Here is a 15,052-nt window from a genome sequence, read left to right as displayed (position 1 = left end):
ATGTATTATTAAATTAATCGTAGGCACATATGTCACATTTTGCCAAATAAAAATTTAAATGTCCCTAATTGTCATGAAAATAATGTCAAAAATGTATGGTTAAATGTAATGTTAGGTCAAATATGACATTGTCTTGATAGTTTCGTGATATTCAATCACTGTATATCTTGGTCACAATGTAATAATAATAATAATCTCCCTGGCAGAACCCTCTAGTCCTGTTACCCAAATGGTACGGCCAAATCGTATTAAAATCTCCACCCCTCCCCCTCCACCCCGCGCGCCTGCCCCCTCCCTCTCTCCGTGCTTTCAGACAGACTGTTTTGCTGCAGTGAACGGTAGCCGTGGAGAGAGGAAAAGGCAAGAAAAACAAGAAGACAGCGGAGGGCGGAACAAGAACCAAGACAGACAGATCCAGTGGGACCTTAGCGTGAGCGCCAGCAGAACATAGACCGGTCTAACACTCCCGGACCTACGGAGCCGACGGGCATCACGAGGAGCGCATAAATCGGTGCGTATTGTAATCTGCCCTCCTTTAGAGCATACAGGCACACAGGGGTATTATTGTCGTTGGCGTCCTGGCGCTTATACAGGGGGGGGAGACACCTGTCAGGCTTGTAAATAGGGGCACGCTCGTGTCCTGGAATGCGCCTGCATCCGCGCGCATCTTTACTGACGAGTACACCGGTCTGAAAACCAATGATCTCCAAATGAGCTCCGACGCGTTAAAGTATGAGGAAAGGAAAGGGGGTTGCCGTTAAAGTGTGCTTATAGGCTTACTGTTAATGCTGTGATGGTTGCTTTGCCCCGTCGCGCTTCCCCTCCCATTGCGAGCTTTACCAGCATCCCTGGCGCTCCTTCTGCATTCAGAGCGCTCGGACTGTGCGCACCTGCTCCTGTTTTCCGTGGTTCGGCGGGGCGTCCCGGTTGCGCGGGTAAGAAAGGGACTGGTGGACTTAGCGGAGGGGGAAAAATAAAGAGAAGTGCGAGAACAGAGATGAGAGGTGAGGGAGGCGGTGCGTGAGCCCTCACCAGTGGCTTCGTTTCGGGTCGCGTGTCGTAGATTTGGAGCAGGAGGTATCATCACCTCATCTCAACAGTAAAGATTATGCGAGGTTGTAGCTGGCCGAACTGAACACAACAACACATTTTTACGCGGCCATGGAATAACGGTTCCACTAACTGTCTATTCAACAAACATAAACAGGATCTCTGCGCTGTCACCCGCCCGCCCCGCAGGCAACTCCATGACTTGCACCGAAACCATAGTTGAGAAAAGCGCACTAAAAGGGAAATCAAGCGACCTGTATACTGTTATGTTTGCGTACGTGCCACAGTCGCGTGAGGTTGAGCGCTGAATTCTCAACGGGCGACAGGTGCACCTTAAACGCGAACGCGCGAAGCGGTCAGAGCAGGAGGATAATGAATAAGAAAAAAATCAGTCCAAAAAAATATTCTTAAATAAATCTTACATCTATAGCAACTGTCGTTTTTGGTTACTGAATGGAAAAGGCAAGGTTGTCCATCACTGCGTCACATCACACGCACCGAGTGACACGAGACAATCAATACAAGCACTGGGGCAGCGCGTGAGAAACGAGTTTAAAGTGTGTGAGCGCTCAGCATCAAAGCAACCAATCGGCGCGCTCAGTGTGTTAATGAGTTTGCATGTGTGTTTGTGTTCGTCCCTTCCTGCAGCCGGCGCTTCCCTGAGTATCTTCACTCCTTCGGGCCTCGAGAGGACCATTAGCTTTAGCGCGCGGACGGATGAGCGTGATGCTCGCGCGTCTGACATTCCTGTCATTTCAGCGGTCTGCTGCCATGGCGCTCGTGGCCTTGATGCTCGTTTTTGCAACATCCGTTCGGAGTAACTTCGTTTACGAAGAAACCCGACTCGTACATCACCCACATCTCCATCTGTCCCTTGCCACTTCCCTCGTGTTTTCAATGTTTTCTACATACAAGGGAATCACAGAGCCGTTAATAAGCTCGTGGGGCGCAGGGGAACATCCCCCCCATCTCAGCTCCGGCGGAATTTTCTGCTGTGTTCTGTTGTTCTGGGGGCTATGCAATAGTCTCTCTCTCTCTCTCTCTCTCTCTCTCTCTCTCTCTCTCTCTCTCTCTCTCTCTCTCTCTCTCTCAAGCACATGTTCACATTACACAATTCAGGCAGGCAATCCTGCTAACTGAGTTGGGCCAAATCAGTCTTCTGGCTTGTGTAGGTGTTACATTGAAACATTTGAAAATGATGTGTTAAAATATCTGATTAAGATTGTCAACTGTTCCACAGAGTAATGACTGGAGACTCTTTCTTTCTTTCTTTCTTTCTTTCTTTCTTTCTTTCTTTCTTTCTTTCTTTCTTTCTTTCTTTCTTTCTTTCTTTCTTTCTTTCTTTCTTTCTTTCCCTTATCGATCCACAGCTCATCCTTTCTTTTTCAAACACTTAAATGCTGTCAGCTGTTTTCGACCCTCACTGCATTATTCATTAATGCATTTTTTGTGCTATTGCATATCCAGTAGCCATATGCATCCTTAAAATGACGGAGAGCTTGTGCATGTTGTTTGCATATGTAATAGAACTCATATTTTGGTTTATATGCTGGCGTGGCCACGTTTCTGTTGTCTTGATGTTTGGATATTTTGGCGATTTTTCGACTTTCATGTTGTTACAAACCTGTATAAATTCCTTTGTTCTAATAAACACAAAGGTTTGTAACAACATGAGAGTGAATAAATGATGACAGATTGAAGATCTGTTAACAGACTTACCAATTATAACAGAATAAAAAACCTAATTTCACAAATCCACATGAGTGTGTGTGAAAATGTCTGAAGTGTACGTAAGAGAGTGCATTTTTCAATTTTTCTCTGATGTGAATGTGTGAGAGTCATCCAGTTGCTCAAGGTCTCTGATGCCTGTATGTGTGAGTAGCGCAGTTCTCCACTACTAGTCTTTGATGTCGTGTTTGAGTTGTAGGTTTGGTCACCCATAGCCTCTGATGTGTGCTACATCCTTTTTGACAAGTCGGCGAGCAGCTCAACATGTGGCGAGGCATCTGGATGTCCTCCATAACTTGCTTGATAAATTCTGAAAGGTCATTGTGAAGGGACCTGCACAGAATTCATGGAGCCTAATAACCGCATCACAGATTCATCCACAGAGACAACGCACAGGAAAACGAATCCTTGTTGCCTGTTTGCGGTGTTGCGTTATTGCTGGTGGTCTGTTGCATCCCTCCACTGAGCTGAGACACACTCTGATGCTGATTAGTTTTGCTGGTGCACATTTAGACAGAATTTTTTATGTGCTTGTACTAGTTAAACCTCACTGATGCTAACGTGTTTGTCAGGATTAAAGTGGAATTTATCGGATGTGTGCACGTGTGTTGGTGAATGCCTTTAAGAGATCCTTAGAAGAATGATCATTACCAAGGGTCCGGAGCAGTATCGCTACTTAGCATAAATAATGCAGAGAAATGGATCACTAAAAAACTGATTAGTCAGACGACAGGCCACAAATTCTCCGCACAATTTGCACATCTTAACCCTTGTTCCTGTTCTTCTATCGCTATAGCACAGGAGAAGCCGAATGCTCTTGTATCAGCAACTATACATCAGACTACACTAATCAATGAATTATTACATTTCATAAGTTACATTTATTGATTTCCTTAGGTGGTTATTATCATTAGTTTGGTTTCACTTGATTTACTTGTATAATTTCAAGGAGGAGTACCGAATGTCCCGTTTTACTGGCTGCAGCACTTACAATATTGGCATCCTGTGTATCTACGTGACAAAATATTAAGACAAATATGCTCCTGGTGTGAATGCTCTCTGTAAGTGCACCGACATGATGCATGGGCCATAGTGATTTTCTTAACACCATTTTGTCAAACACCAGCAAACAATATGTTTTTTGTTAGGATACGTATGAGGAGTTTAGATGCAAAACCCTCTAAATGCATCTGACATGTTTTCTTGTAAATTAGCATTTTTTATCAGACTCTTATGTTTAGGTTCAGCAATTTGAAGAGGTTTTAGTCAGTAACTGAAATGCCTTATTTTCACTTGATCATTTATTTCGCTGCAAAATCCTCTAAGTGCACGCAAGCTTTAATTTTACCAGAAAGACTAATGAGGCAATGTAACGTTTCGATGGTATTTATTCAACAATTTGTATGCCAAAGGATAAAGTAATGATGTAGTTCTTGGGCGTAGTCCCTGTCCATAGATCAAAGCCATGAGGGTTTTAGATTCTTGCTGTTCATGCCTGAGTCGAAGTCAGGGGTGGAGCCAACCCTCTCCCCTCGATGCTAGGACAAGGGCCTATCTGTTGGCGGTGGGGAGGATGGGGGTCAGCATCTGCACAAGCAAAAGATGTTGAGTAGGACACTTATATACTCGAAGAGTCAAGTGATGATTGGCTAGAGTCCATAATGTAATGAGTGATATAGCATTAAAGATACAATTTGTACAATCCACCGCTAGAGGGCGCACAATCAAAACAATAACACTGGGGCTGTTTACACTTGGTATTAAGATGTGTTTTCGTAGATCGGATCACAAGTGGACGAGAGACACATTACGTTTACACCTGGTATTTAAATCCATCTCTTTTGTCCACTTTCGGTCGCTTCTGTCCTGAATACTTTGAGGGGGTGGTCTGGCGAGACGGTGGGCGAGTCTCTCTGCTGTCATTTAAACGTGAGCGGGAGTAATGGGAGTTTATATGGACGCAAACTAATATTATGTCAGTGTCCGCTGCTTGTGTTGTAAGTAAAATGCTGCACAGTGTTTTGCACATGTATATGTTAGAGCTTTCTCTGAATTCCAGCGCAATTGATAAAATAAGATTGTGAAACTTTCACATGGTTGCAAAATGAAACTGCGGAGATCAGCCACTTTAGTTTTATCAATGAAAGGCTAAAAATAGCGTTGTACACTGTATGTTTGTAGTGAGAAAAGACGTAAAACATTGTGTTCAGTATCTCAGATTACATAAATGGGCGGAGAGAAGGCGGTCGCGTGTGGCTGTTTACACTACAAAAGCAAACCAATCGAAAGGGATTTCGACTACCTCTGAATGTGGTGGAAAGTGGTCGAAAGTGGACGAGCTCAAAACGTTTTAAACACCGTTTACACCTGGCATTAACGTCATTCACTTGTGATCCGATCGACGAAACTGCATGGTAATGCCAAGTGTAAACAACCTCACTGACGTCTTTATTACTCAACCGCTGATGGCCATCAATCAGACAGGAACGAGAAATCATGTTAACGGATGAGGTAATCAAGTTTTATACAGTAAATGTTGTGTTTGATGACATCGTTTTATTTCATTATGTAAGGTTTCATGTACCGTAATGTTCAAAATGAAATTGTTAGTTATAGATGTTACAGTATTAGTCCAATTCGATGGTGTGTTAACACAGCACATAATTAAGTGTTCAGATCAACAAACTTACCATAAACAAGCGAGTATAGCCCGACAGATGCATACTACCGCATTTTGTTCACGACACTGTTGTCATGTGGTTTCTACGTTAATAAAAGGGTAACATGGATATTAACGTCTTTGACAGGCGACTGCACTGCCCGGGGTCACTGTTTAGAATGGCAATTTTCTCATAATTTACTAGTTGAAAACATTAGAGATATTGATAGTTAACAGCTGGACAAAATATATAACACTGGCTTAGTTTTTGGATATTCTACTGCAAATATCTTACAAATTCTACCTTTAAGTCCTAGTAGAACTTGCACTAAGGCTTTAATTTCTATAAAAATCTCACTTCTTTGTACAAGACATAGTAAACAGCTGCAAAATCGCTAAAGATGCAATTTGCAAATGATGAAAGTCAGAATGTAAAAATGACCACATTCGTTTTGTATTCAGGTCCAAGTACTCACAAGGGACCCAAGTTTGAATGTCTTCAATGAGGACTGTCTGTCTGTCTATCTCTCTGTGTCTTACTGTTTTTGTATTAAAATGTATTTCTGCAAAGCTGCTTTGCAACAATGCAAATTGCTAAAAGCGCTGAAAATTGAATCTAGTTTTGCAGGTCTAGTATTTGACTAGCAAAAAATGCTATTTGAATTGACCACAAAATGATTGATTTTCTCTTGAGTGTTTACCTGCCATAGGCAACAATATTCTTTTGAAATCGACTTTTACTTTTGAGACAGTCAGTAACAAGAAAATGCATATTTTGTTATTTTCTCGTGGTTAAGCCATCAGATTTATCTGATACATTTCAAACTATATTTTTTGAGGAGCCCCTATGCCATTGCTAAGAAGAACGTTATTGATACGGTGTAATGCAATGTGTTTAGATGGTTTATGGATTATTATTGTTGCTTCTCTATGCCCCACCTGTCTGAAACGTGTCGATTTGTACAAAGCTCATCGTTCTGAAAAGTGGCTCCGATTGGCCAGCTTTCCAGTGTGTTGTGATTGGCCGAATACCTTAAGTGTGTGATGAAAATGTGATGCTTCTTACCATATTTGGAAGATTAGCTTCCAAAGCAGTACTCATAGGAGATTATATAATCTTTACTACTGTACCTTATCAATATGAGCCTGATTTAGAAAATGCAGATGACCAACACTGATTGATCAACTTTGCCAGTGCGGCTTGAGCAGAACATAACAGATAAAGTAAGGATACTAAAACATTAAAACCATGTCTGCATTTGTGATCGTAGAAACAACAAACAACAAACGCTACTCCACACTGCTCAAAACTTGTGTTTGAATCATGGTTTTAATGGTCAGTAGCAATTTTTTTTTTAATGTGAAAACAGCCTACTTACAGGCTGTGAGTCAGAAGCGGGCAGAATTATGAGAATGTGTCGACCTGTTGCAGAAGTAAACTAATGCCTTCAATTCTTGCTATAATTATAGTTCAAGAAAAGAGATTTCACTTAAACATCGTAGACTTTGGGATTTGTAACTTTGATTATTATTAACATTACATAAGTACTAGTGCTGCACAATTAATCGCATCGCAATCGCAATCACGATGTCAGCCTGTGCAATTATACGACAGCAAAATGTTGCAATTATATTAAATAAATAAATGTGTGGACTTGTTAACACAAACTTTCTGATAACAGTTTGATGATTTTCCTTGCTGTTTAAAAAAAAGAAAGAAAAACGAACAAAAAAGGCAGTGCACGCATGGCATGCACGTGTGTGGCGTGCGTCGTCACTTGTGTGTGCGCAGCACAGAAATACCAGAGCGAAGGTGGATGCAGAGGAGACAGTTATCTGGTAGCTAAAAAAAAACTCTATGTCTGTTGTATGGCGGTATTTTGGATTTAGGATTACTGACACTGAGCAGTTGCTACATCACGTGGCAATTCGAAAACATTTCTAGTTTTACAAATACACATTTTAGCATTATCACTAAACTTGTGTGTGGATTTTCCTTAAAACCCATCAAGTTGACTCATGATACCATTTATTATAATCGCAACCGCACATCGCAATATTAGCATCAATAACCGCAATGGGAAAAATTACCCAAATCGTGCAGCTATAAGTACTATTTGGACGGGATTGATTTTTACATAGAGATGTGGGGTAAAGCAATTTTTTTTTTCAGAGCTTCTCAGTGATTTTTGTCATGTCCAAATGCTCCATGTCAGTAATCATTATGGACAATGTCTGTAAAAATTACGGCGAATTTTACCTTCTGTAAAAGGCAGTGGCGGCTCGTGAATGCTTATCCGAGGGGCGCAAATTCAAAATAAGTGTCATGTGTGTTGCTTGTGTTTTCAAAATATGTGTTTGTTGCGTCATGTGAACCATGTGCATCATGTGTTTTGTCAAAAAAAGAGATTATGCGAGTATCTGGCAAACGCGAGCTTCTCTTTTATCATAAACCCTTTAGACGCGTCTGCAGCAGGCACTTATTTTGACAAAACATGTGATGCACAGAGGATCACTCAACATGCAGAACACATATTTTGAAATTACGAACCACACACATGACGGCCTAAATACATGTTGTGACGAACTTTGCATCGAGTGCCCTCGAAAAAAGAAGTCACCGGCCGCCACTGGTAAAAAGTTAGAGAAATTACCTCAGGTCATTCTAATTCAGTGCGAATCGACCAGCTGTAAATATGCATGTAAAATTTGTCATTTCTTGTAATTTTGCGCTTTTTATCAAATATGGAAGTGTTTGAAGAAGCATTCAGTCAGTTCCTGCATTTGACGACACAGACCTTTTTTTAAAAAAATGACAAAAGTACTTTTCAAAGGCTGTCTGAAACTGACATTCTCCCCAAATTTTCTCCTGAAATGCAACTGTTTCCCGTAGTCCATTTTCAAGATTTTTCTCATTTGCGCCGTGAAGCATGTTTGCACATGGCAAGTTAATGTGCACATGACGACAAGGGAGGTGACGGTAATCTAGTTACCGCTCCCACTTCTTAATGTTTTACTGAGATTTCTAATCCCGTGCGGATTGACCATCAATATTACAGACGTCCTGTGGTAAAATTAAATTACTCCATCTACCCCCATAAAACTAATCCTGTTTAAATAGGGCGTTAGACACCAATGTAAATGTAAAATCATGAAAAGGAAAATATGGGTTCTTTAACAGAAGACAGTTACCTTTTTTTTTGACAGTTGCATTTTTACTGCATCCTATCCTGCTGATTATATAACAGGTAAAAGCTAAAGAAAATGAAAAGATAACAAGGACAAGAAGATAAATTCGCATATTTGAATGCAGAGTTTGATTTAACAGAACAGCATGGCTGAGATGAAGTCATTTTGTATTTATAAAGGGAAACTCAAAGCAGAGCCACGATTTCACTTTAGCCCATTTCAGTCACAACTAGCACATGCAAAAACAAAGACCCGAATCTAGAGACAGCATCTTTCCTCCGAGGTATATAATAATGAATGGGAATTGGTTCCCCGCCCCCAACACCAATGCTGTTGTCCTGTTGATACTTGGATGAAGACCAGTGTAATCAGTATGTTCTCTGCTTTTATAGAGATGCCTTGAGATTAGGTGTGTTAAGATTGTGCGTGTGCTTCTGGATGTGAAGGAGAGAGAGGCCGATGAAAGTCACCTTTGTCTTGGCGTTGTTTGCACGCCGGAACCCCCGAGTGAGACGGGCAAAGTCAGAGAAAGGACATTATTTCCTGTCTACACCCAGAACCATCCATCGACTCCCGGGAAATGCAGTTTTCCAAAGCTCGAAAGGAAATCTCAGCAGGATAGGAGCTTATCTGCGGGTTTGAAAGTGATATGATTGAGAGTGTACTCTGTGAAACTGAAGTGGGCACAGAGTCTGTTGTTTTTCCGCTGGGTACGAGAACCTTCACTTTGTGCACTCCAAAGCCAAGTCGTGTCAAGGGGGTTTGCGTTGGGATTGTGTACAAGCAAGAGAAGCTTGACCTGTTCGATTAAGGGCAAGTGTTGGGAGTTCTGTGATTTCAAAATGGTTTTATCTAGAGTAGATGAGTGCCAATCCGAGGAAATAAAACACTTGAGATCACTAAACAGCTGGGCAATGCAAACTAATGTAAGCAGGCGGTGCATGTAAAAGACATGTTTGCGTACAATTTTTAGTAATTGTACTCTCTTAAAGGGGACATTTCACAAGACTTTTTTAAGATGTCAAATAAATCTTTGGTGTCCCCAGAGTACATGTGAAGCTTTAGCTCAAAATATCATATAGATAATTTATAATAGCAAGTTAAAATTGTCACTTTGTAGGTGTGTGCAAAAAAATTGCCATTTGGGAGCGTCCTAAATGCAAATGAGCTGATCTCTGTTGTAAAGGGCAGTGGCATGGTTGGATAGTGCAGATTAGGGGGTGGTATTATCCCCTTCTGACATCACTAGGGGAGCCAGAATTCAATAACCTATTTTTTCACATGCTTGTGGAGAATGGTTTTCTAAAACTAAGTTACTGGGCTGATCTTAGGGTGCTTTCACATCTGTAGTTCGGTTCATTTGGTCCGGAACAAAGGCAAAAAATGATACATTGTAGCTTAACACCACACTGATAGCTTTAGACCAGTTGAAACTAACCAAAATGCAGTCATGTGATAACATCCACATCACTCGTTGACCACGTGTTTTTGAAAGTATTTTCTAAACTGCTTTTCAGTTGGTCGGAATCAACATGCGGGAAATTCCAACGGAACTCCAGACTAGTGTTGGGCGATATGCCCCATTTTGAGATCGTCCTATCGTCAGCCTGTGAGATCGGCGATACACAATAGTATCGGGGGGCGGGGCAGTAGTTTACTAATTTTTGTATTTGCTAATTTTTTACTCATTATAACAAGTCAGTTCATTGGTGGACAAAAAAGAACAAGAGCAACGCCGTCATGACCGCAACCTTCTTAAAACTGATGCCATTAATGTGAGCGCGTCATTAAAACCCTAACCATGATTACTTAACTGTAAAAACATGCATCTGCGCACGCACACACACGTGCGCGCACATACAAACAATTCAATGCATTTGTTTAGTGCTGATGCAGAACGCTACACGTGTCAAGCAGTGGTGCTCTCAGAGGTGCCTTTTTAAACACATTGGTCCAGCGAAACGCGATCATATTTTAAACACAATCATATTTTAAACACGAGGAACGTGTTGCTACAACTCCTTGAAATGCATATCATAAACAGGATTAATACCTAGTGATCTGACTTCGGACCGAGCACAGCTCTCTGCAAGTCCGCGAGAGTGAGAGAGGCGCCAATATGCAGCGGGTCATATTTTAAACAAAAAGTAAAGTTTGCCTCAGCTCACATGACATGCATTAAACTGAACAAATACATAAGGATTACTACTTTAGTTTATGTTTAGATTTCGGACAGACGTGAGAGCACGTGCACGTGAGACAGAGAGAAGCGCAGCTGCTCATGACACGGCGCGCTGGATTTAGTGCTAGAAGGAGTCCAAGACGCGCGCATTAAGTGCAGGTACGTACAAGAAGCTTTACAAGCTCTCTGCGTAAAGTGAAGCCTACAAACCCTCATGCGAGGAAAAGCATGCAATGTGGATATTAATGTAAAACTATGATGATAATAATAACCAATCGCCAACTATCGTCATGACTATCGCCATGAAAGCCTGCCATTGGCGATATGTCTGAAGATCGTCGATACACGATACGTTTATCGGCACAACCCTACAGCAGACATCATGCCGCTGTTTATATAGTATGGAGAGACGACTGTGCATTCTTATTGTATTCGTTATAGACTACATAGTTTGTATTTTCAATTCGAGAGTTAAGCGCAGCTTAAAAATAATGTCTTAATGCTTTTCAAGGAGGTCTCGGTCCACTTGTTTGGTCCGCTTGTGGAGCGCCAATCCAGTTCGATTGCTGGAATCTCACCTGCCCAAACGAACCACACCAAGTGAGCTATCGAACTCTGGTACAATTCAACTGCTCTAAACAAGGCAGGTGAGAAAGGACCCTTAGTCACATTTTCTAGGTTGATAAAAGCAATGGAGACCCAATTATAGCACTTAAATATGGAAAAAGTCAGATTTTCATGGTATGTCCCTTTCAAAAAGAAAGGTTCCTAAAATGGTTCCTTGTTGGATTCCTTAAAGGGGACATATCATGAAAATCAGTGCTTCTTTAAACCTAGAAAACTTTAAAAAGAACAACCCTGTAATCTCACTCCTGTTGTGACGTAGAAAGCGAAATTGATTACAATAATACCGCCCCTTAATCTGCACCTAATCTAACCATAGCCCATTTAGTGCAGAGCGAGAGAGAGAGAGCAAGAGAGAGAGAGAGAGAGAGACAGAGAGAGAGAGAGAGAGAGAAAGAGAGAGAAAGAGAAAGAGAGAGAGAGAGAGAGAGAGAGAGAGAGAGAGAGAGAGAGAGAGAATAATTGAGAGCACAATTAAGTTTAAATTTTAACAAACCATGATTATGGTGATCAGTGTTTGCATTATATCAGCTCATTTGCATTTAAAGCGTCACCCAAAACAGCACATTTTTGCTCACACCTATAAAGTGGCAATTTTAACAAGCTATAATAAATGATATATGATGCATTTTCAACTAAAACTATGCACTCTGGCAACACTGAAGACTTATTTTACATCTTAAAAAAGCCCTGTGAAATGTCCCCTTAAAGAACATCCGCAAAACCTTTCAGTTGCACAAAAGGTTTTTTGTATTGGAAACTATTGCAGACTAAAAAATGTAAGGAAGAAAGAATTTTCGACTGAAATGTTATTTAAAGGACTGTGAAGAATTCTTTATATCACCTTTATTTTTAAGAATGCAGTGCTAATTGTAAACAACACCACTGTCTCCATATAAGAAAAAGGATTTATTTGTAAAAATGCAGATGGGTCTTTTTTCACAAAACTCTGTGCTATTTGTGAGGTGCAAATTGCGATATTCCCCAATTTTATGGGTGCGTTTGCAACGTTATCTAATTTGCTTAATTCCCATAGAGAAACCAAAAGAGCCCGGACAAATAAATGCTGCTTTTACCTTGTACAATTCATTCTTGGTGAATTTCCTTCCTATTCCGCTCAGCATTAAAAGCAGGGATTGATACAGATATCCTTTTATTAACCAGGACATAAGCACTTTTCAGGAATTTTCATAGATGCATATTTATGAGCTGATGCAATGCACATGAGCCTTTCCTTCATTTGAATTTTAAAACAATGCCATTTTAGGCTCTGGAGAAGATGTGCACAACTGTCTAGTTTCATAATTGTTTAGTTGGTGGATTGCCTGACATAGATGAAGTAATGGTGATTTAACTTTTGGTGATTTTACTCTAACTCATTAATTAACTAGTAGTCGGACAGGTCATCCATCAGTTTCACTCAGCCGTATATATATATATATAAAAAAAACATTTTAGATCTGCCCAAAAAGCCAAAAACTTTGTTATCAGAAGCACTTGTTCTGCAGAGAAGTTTAGATGCTTTAAATAAATTATATGCACAGTTGGTGGATAATCCTTATTGTTAATTTGTTGTTTTCCATCTTCATTCTAAATAACTGTAGACGCCGCAGAGCCCTAGATTCTTTAGCACACAATATGTTTACTCAAACGCTAAAAGGCAAAGCTTTTAAAACAGATGCCATCTATGTTTCAGAGCTGATTTCCTGCGAGCAGATTGATGCCAAACCATGAATTGCCCTCGGCGTACTTTTTCTGCAAAATGCAATAGCCTGTCCACAGCTATTTCATTGCTCAGAATAAAACATACAGAAATCGGTTCTGGAAAACTAAAGCCTTTTCAGTCCAAACATTTAAAAATAAATTGATGACACCTTCCTCACCGCTGTTCCTAAATGGGAATTGATGTTATGGATTTATTGATATGGTACCAAAGATTAACTGCTTATTATCTGCCATCCTGCTTGTGAAAACGGTACATTAATCCACAAACATTAACAAATAAAAAACGTCTTTCTTTCAAACATTTCAGAATCAGTGATCTGTCTCTCGGTAAGTTTAGCGTGCACAATAAGCTGCGTGTAACAAAAGTGCATTCTCACATAATAGTTGTTAATTGTAAAAGCTGTAAGGTGCTAATTTGATGTGCAATATATTTCATGCCACTTTTGCACTACTGTATAATCAACCTGCGTCAAAACAATCAATTGCTGTAAACCAATGTTTTCACTGCAGCAGAAGTAACGCGCCCAATTACTCCAAATACTCTATTATCACATTTTAGCTCACCTTTTGGTTGTCGCATTTATAAACTACATCTCAATCTGCGTTCCTTCTCTTCTCCCCCTACGTAGTGTTTGTTTGTTATGTGTCATATTGTAAAATACTTAATATCACCAGCACTTTCTACAACAATTACCTCACTGTTTTTGCACGGCACCGTTGTTTTTTCATATAGAGACAGAGCGCAGTTAAGCTAATTTGAAAACCACGCCCACCGGGTGGGGGAAACAATCCAAACGTCTCCATTGACTTTGTGTTGCGGGGGGCCGCCTCCTTGTCATTTCTGACTTGTAACAAAAACAGAATAATGCCTAAAAGCTGCTGTGTGACAAGATATACAGCTAACAAGCCACAAAAACTCCAGAAATAAGTTTTTATAAGCTGTCGAGCCTTAAAACCCAGCCTTTAAGGAGAAAAAAAGTGGATCGCTGACTACGTTTCCCTACAGTGGGCGTAGTTCTACTTATAGTAGTACTATGAAAAGTTGCCTGTTTCCACTTTTGTGTCTTTAAATGCTCGTTTTTGGGGTCGACAGCTTATAAAAACTTATTTTTGGGTTTTTTGGCTTGTTAGCTGTATATCTTGTCACACAGCAGCTTTTAGGCATAATTCAGTTTTTTTGTTATAAGCAAGAAATGACAAGTCGATTGGGCGGCCTCTCGCAATACAAAGTCAATGGAGATGGTTGGATTGTCCCCCCAGTGGGCGTGGTTTTCAGGTTATGACGCGTTGCGCTCTGTCTCTATTGCCTGACACTTCAAATTTTTAATAAACAGTGTTACGAATACCCCTTCAAATACCTATAACATAACGTCGCTGATCAATCAATTAAAAGCAATAAAAAAACAATACTTTAACAAATAAAATATTTGTGTACAGGGCCGGAGTGGGGCCACTTTTCAGCCCGGGAGTTTCAGGCCCAAGACCGGCCCACTTTTTCCATAGTGTTATTCCAAATTAGCACTTTTTTCAAATTGGATAAATAAAGCAACAGTTCAGCTCTTACTATAGTTTCTATTAATATCATGGTTAAACAAATAAGGTAAAAGTTAAATAATATTTCACTTAAGATGAGAAGTTAACAAAAATATTCCTCTACACCCTAAAAAGGGCTGTGTTGTTTTTTTGCCCATAATGGGCAAACATTGGACAGAACACATGCTGGGTCAAAAATAACCCAATGCTGGATTGTTGTTATGCAACCATGGATTAATAATAACCCAACAGTTGGGTTAAAACAACCCAGCATTGGGTAAGTTTTGACCCAGCAGCGTGTTCTGTCCAATATTTACCCATTATGGGTCAAAAATAATCCAGCCCTTTTAGGAGTCTATTCC

General features: G+C 40.4%; 1 protein-coding gene across 5 annotated transcripts in view; it reads left to right on the top strand.

Moving 5' to 3' along the window:
* The first annotated feature begins 297 nt into the window (after nt 1-297).
* The window catches only part of cadm3 (cell adhesion molecule 3), a 133,673-nt gene continuing 118,918 nt past the window's right edge, over nt 298-15,052 (top strand). For 2 of the 5 annotated variants that reach the window (XM_073856075.1, XM_073856060.1), the window contains exons 1-2: nt 299-511; nt 1,699-1,886. In XM_073856075.1, the coding sequence (XP_073712176.1) occupies nt 1,768-1,886 (119 nt within the window). In that variant the 5' untranslated portion in view covers nt 299-511; nt 1,699-1,767. Of the gene's footprint in view, nt 512-786; nt 936-1,698; nt 1,887-15,052 lie in introns of those variants that run through there. The other 3 variants (XM_073856069.1, XM_073856079.1, XM_073856063.1) reach the window with 3 other exon arrangements.

This window comes from Misgurnus anguillicaudatus, chromosome 2 (genome assembly GCF_027580225.2).
Source record: "Misgurnus anguillicaudatus chromosome 2, ASM2758022v2, whole genome shotgun sequence".
NCBI classification, from domain to species: domain Eukaryota; kingdom Metazoa; phylum Chordata; class Actinopteri; order Cypriniformes; family Cobitidae; genus Misgurnus; species Misgurnus anguillicaudatus.
The sequence above is the reverse complement of the archived record's forward strand: the minus strand, read 5'-3'. Positions and strand labels throughout refer to the sequence as shown.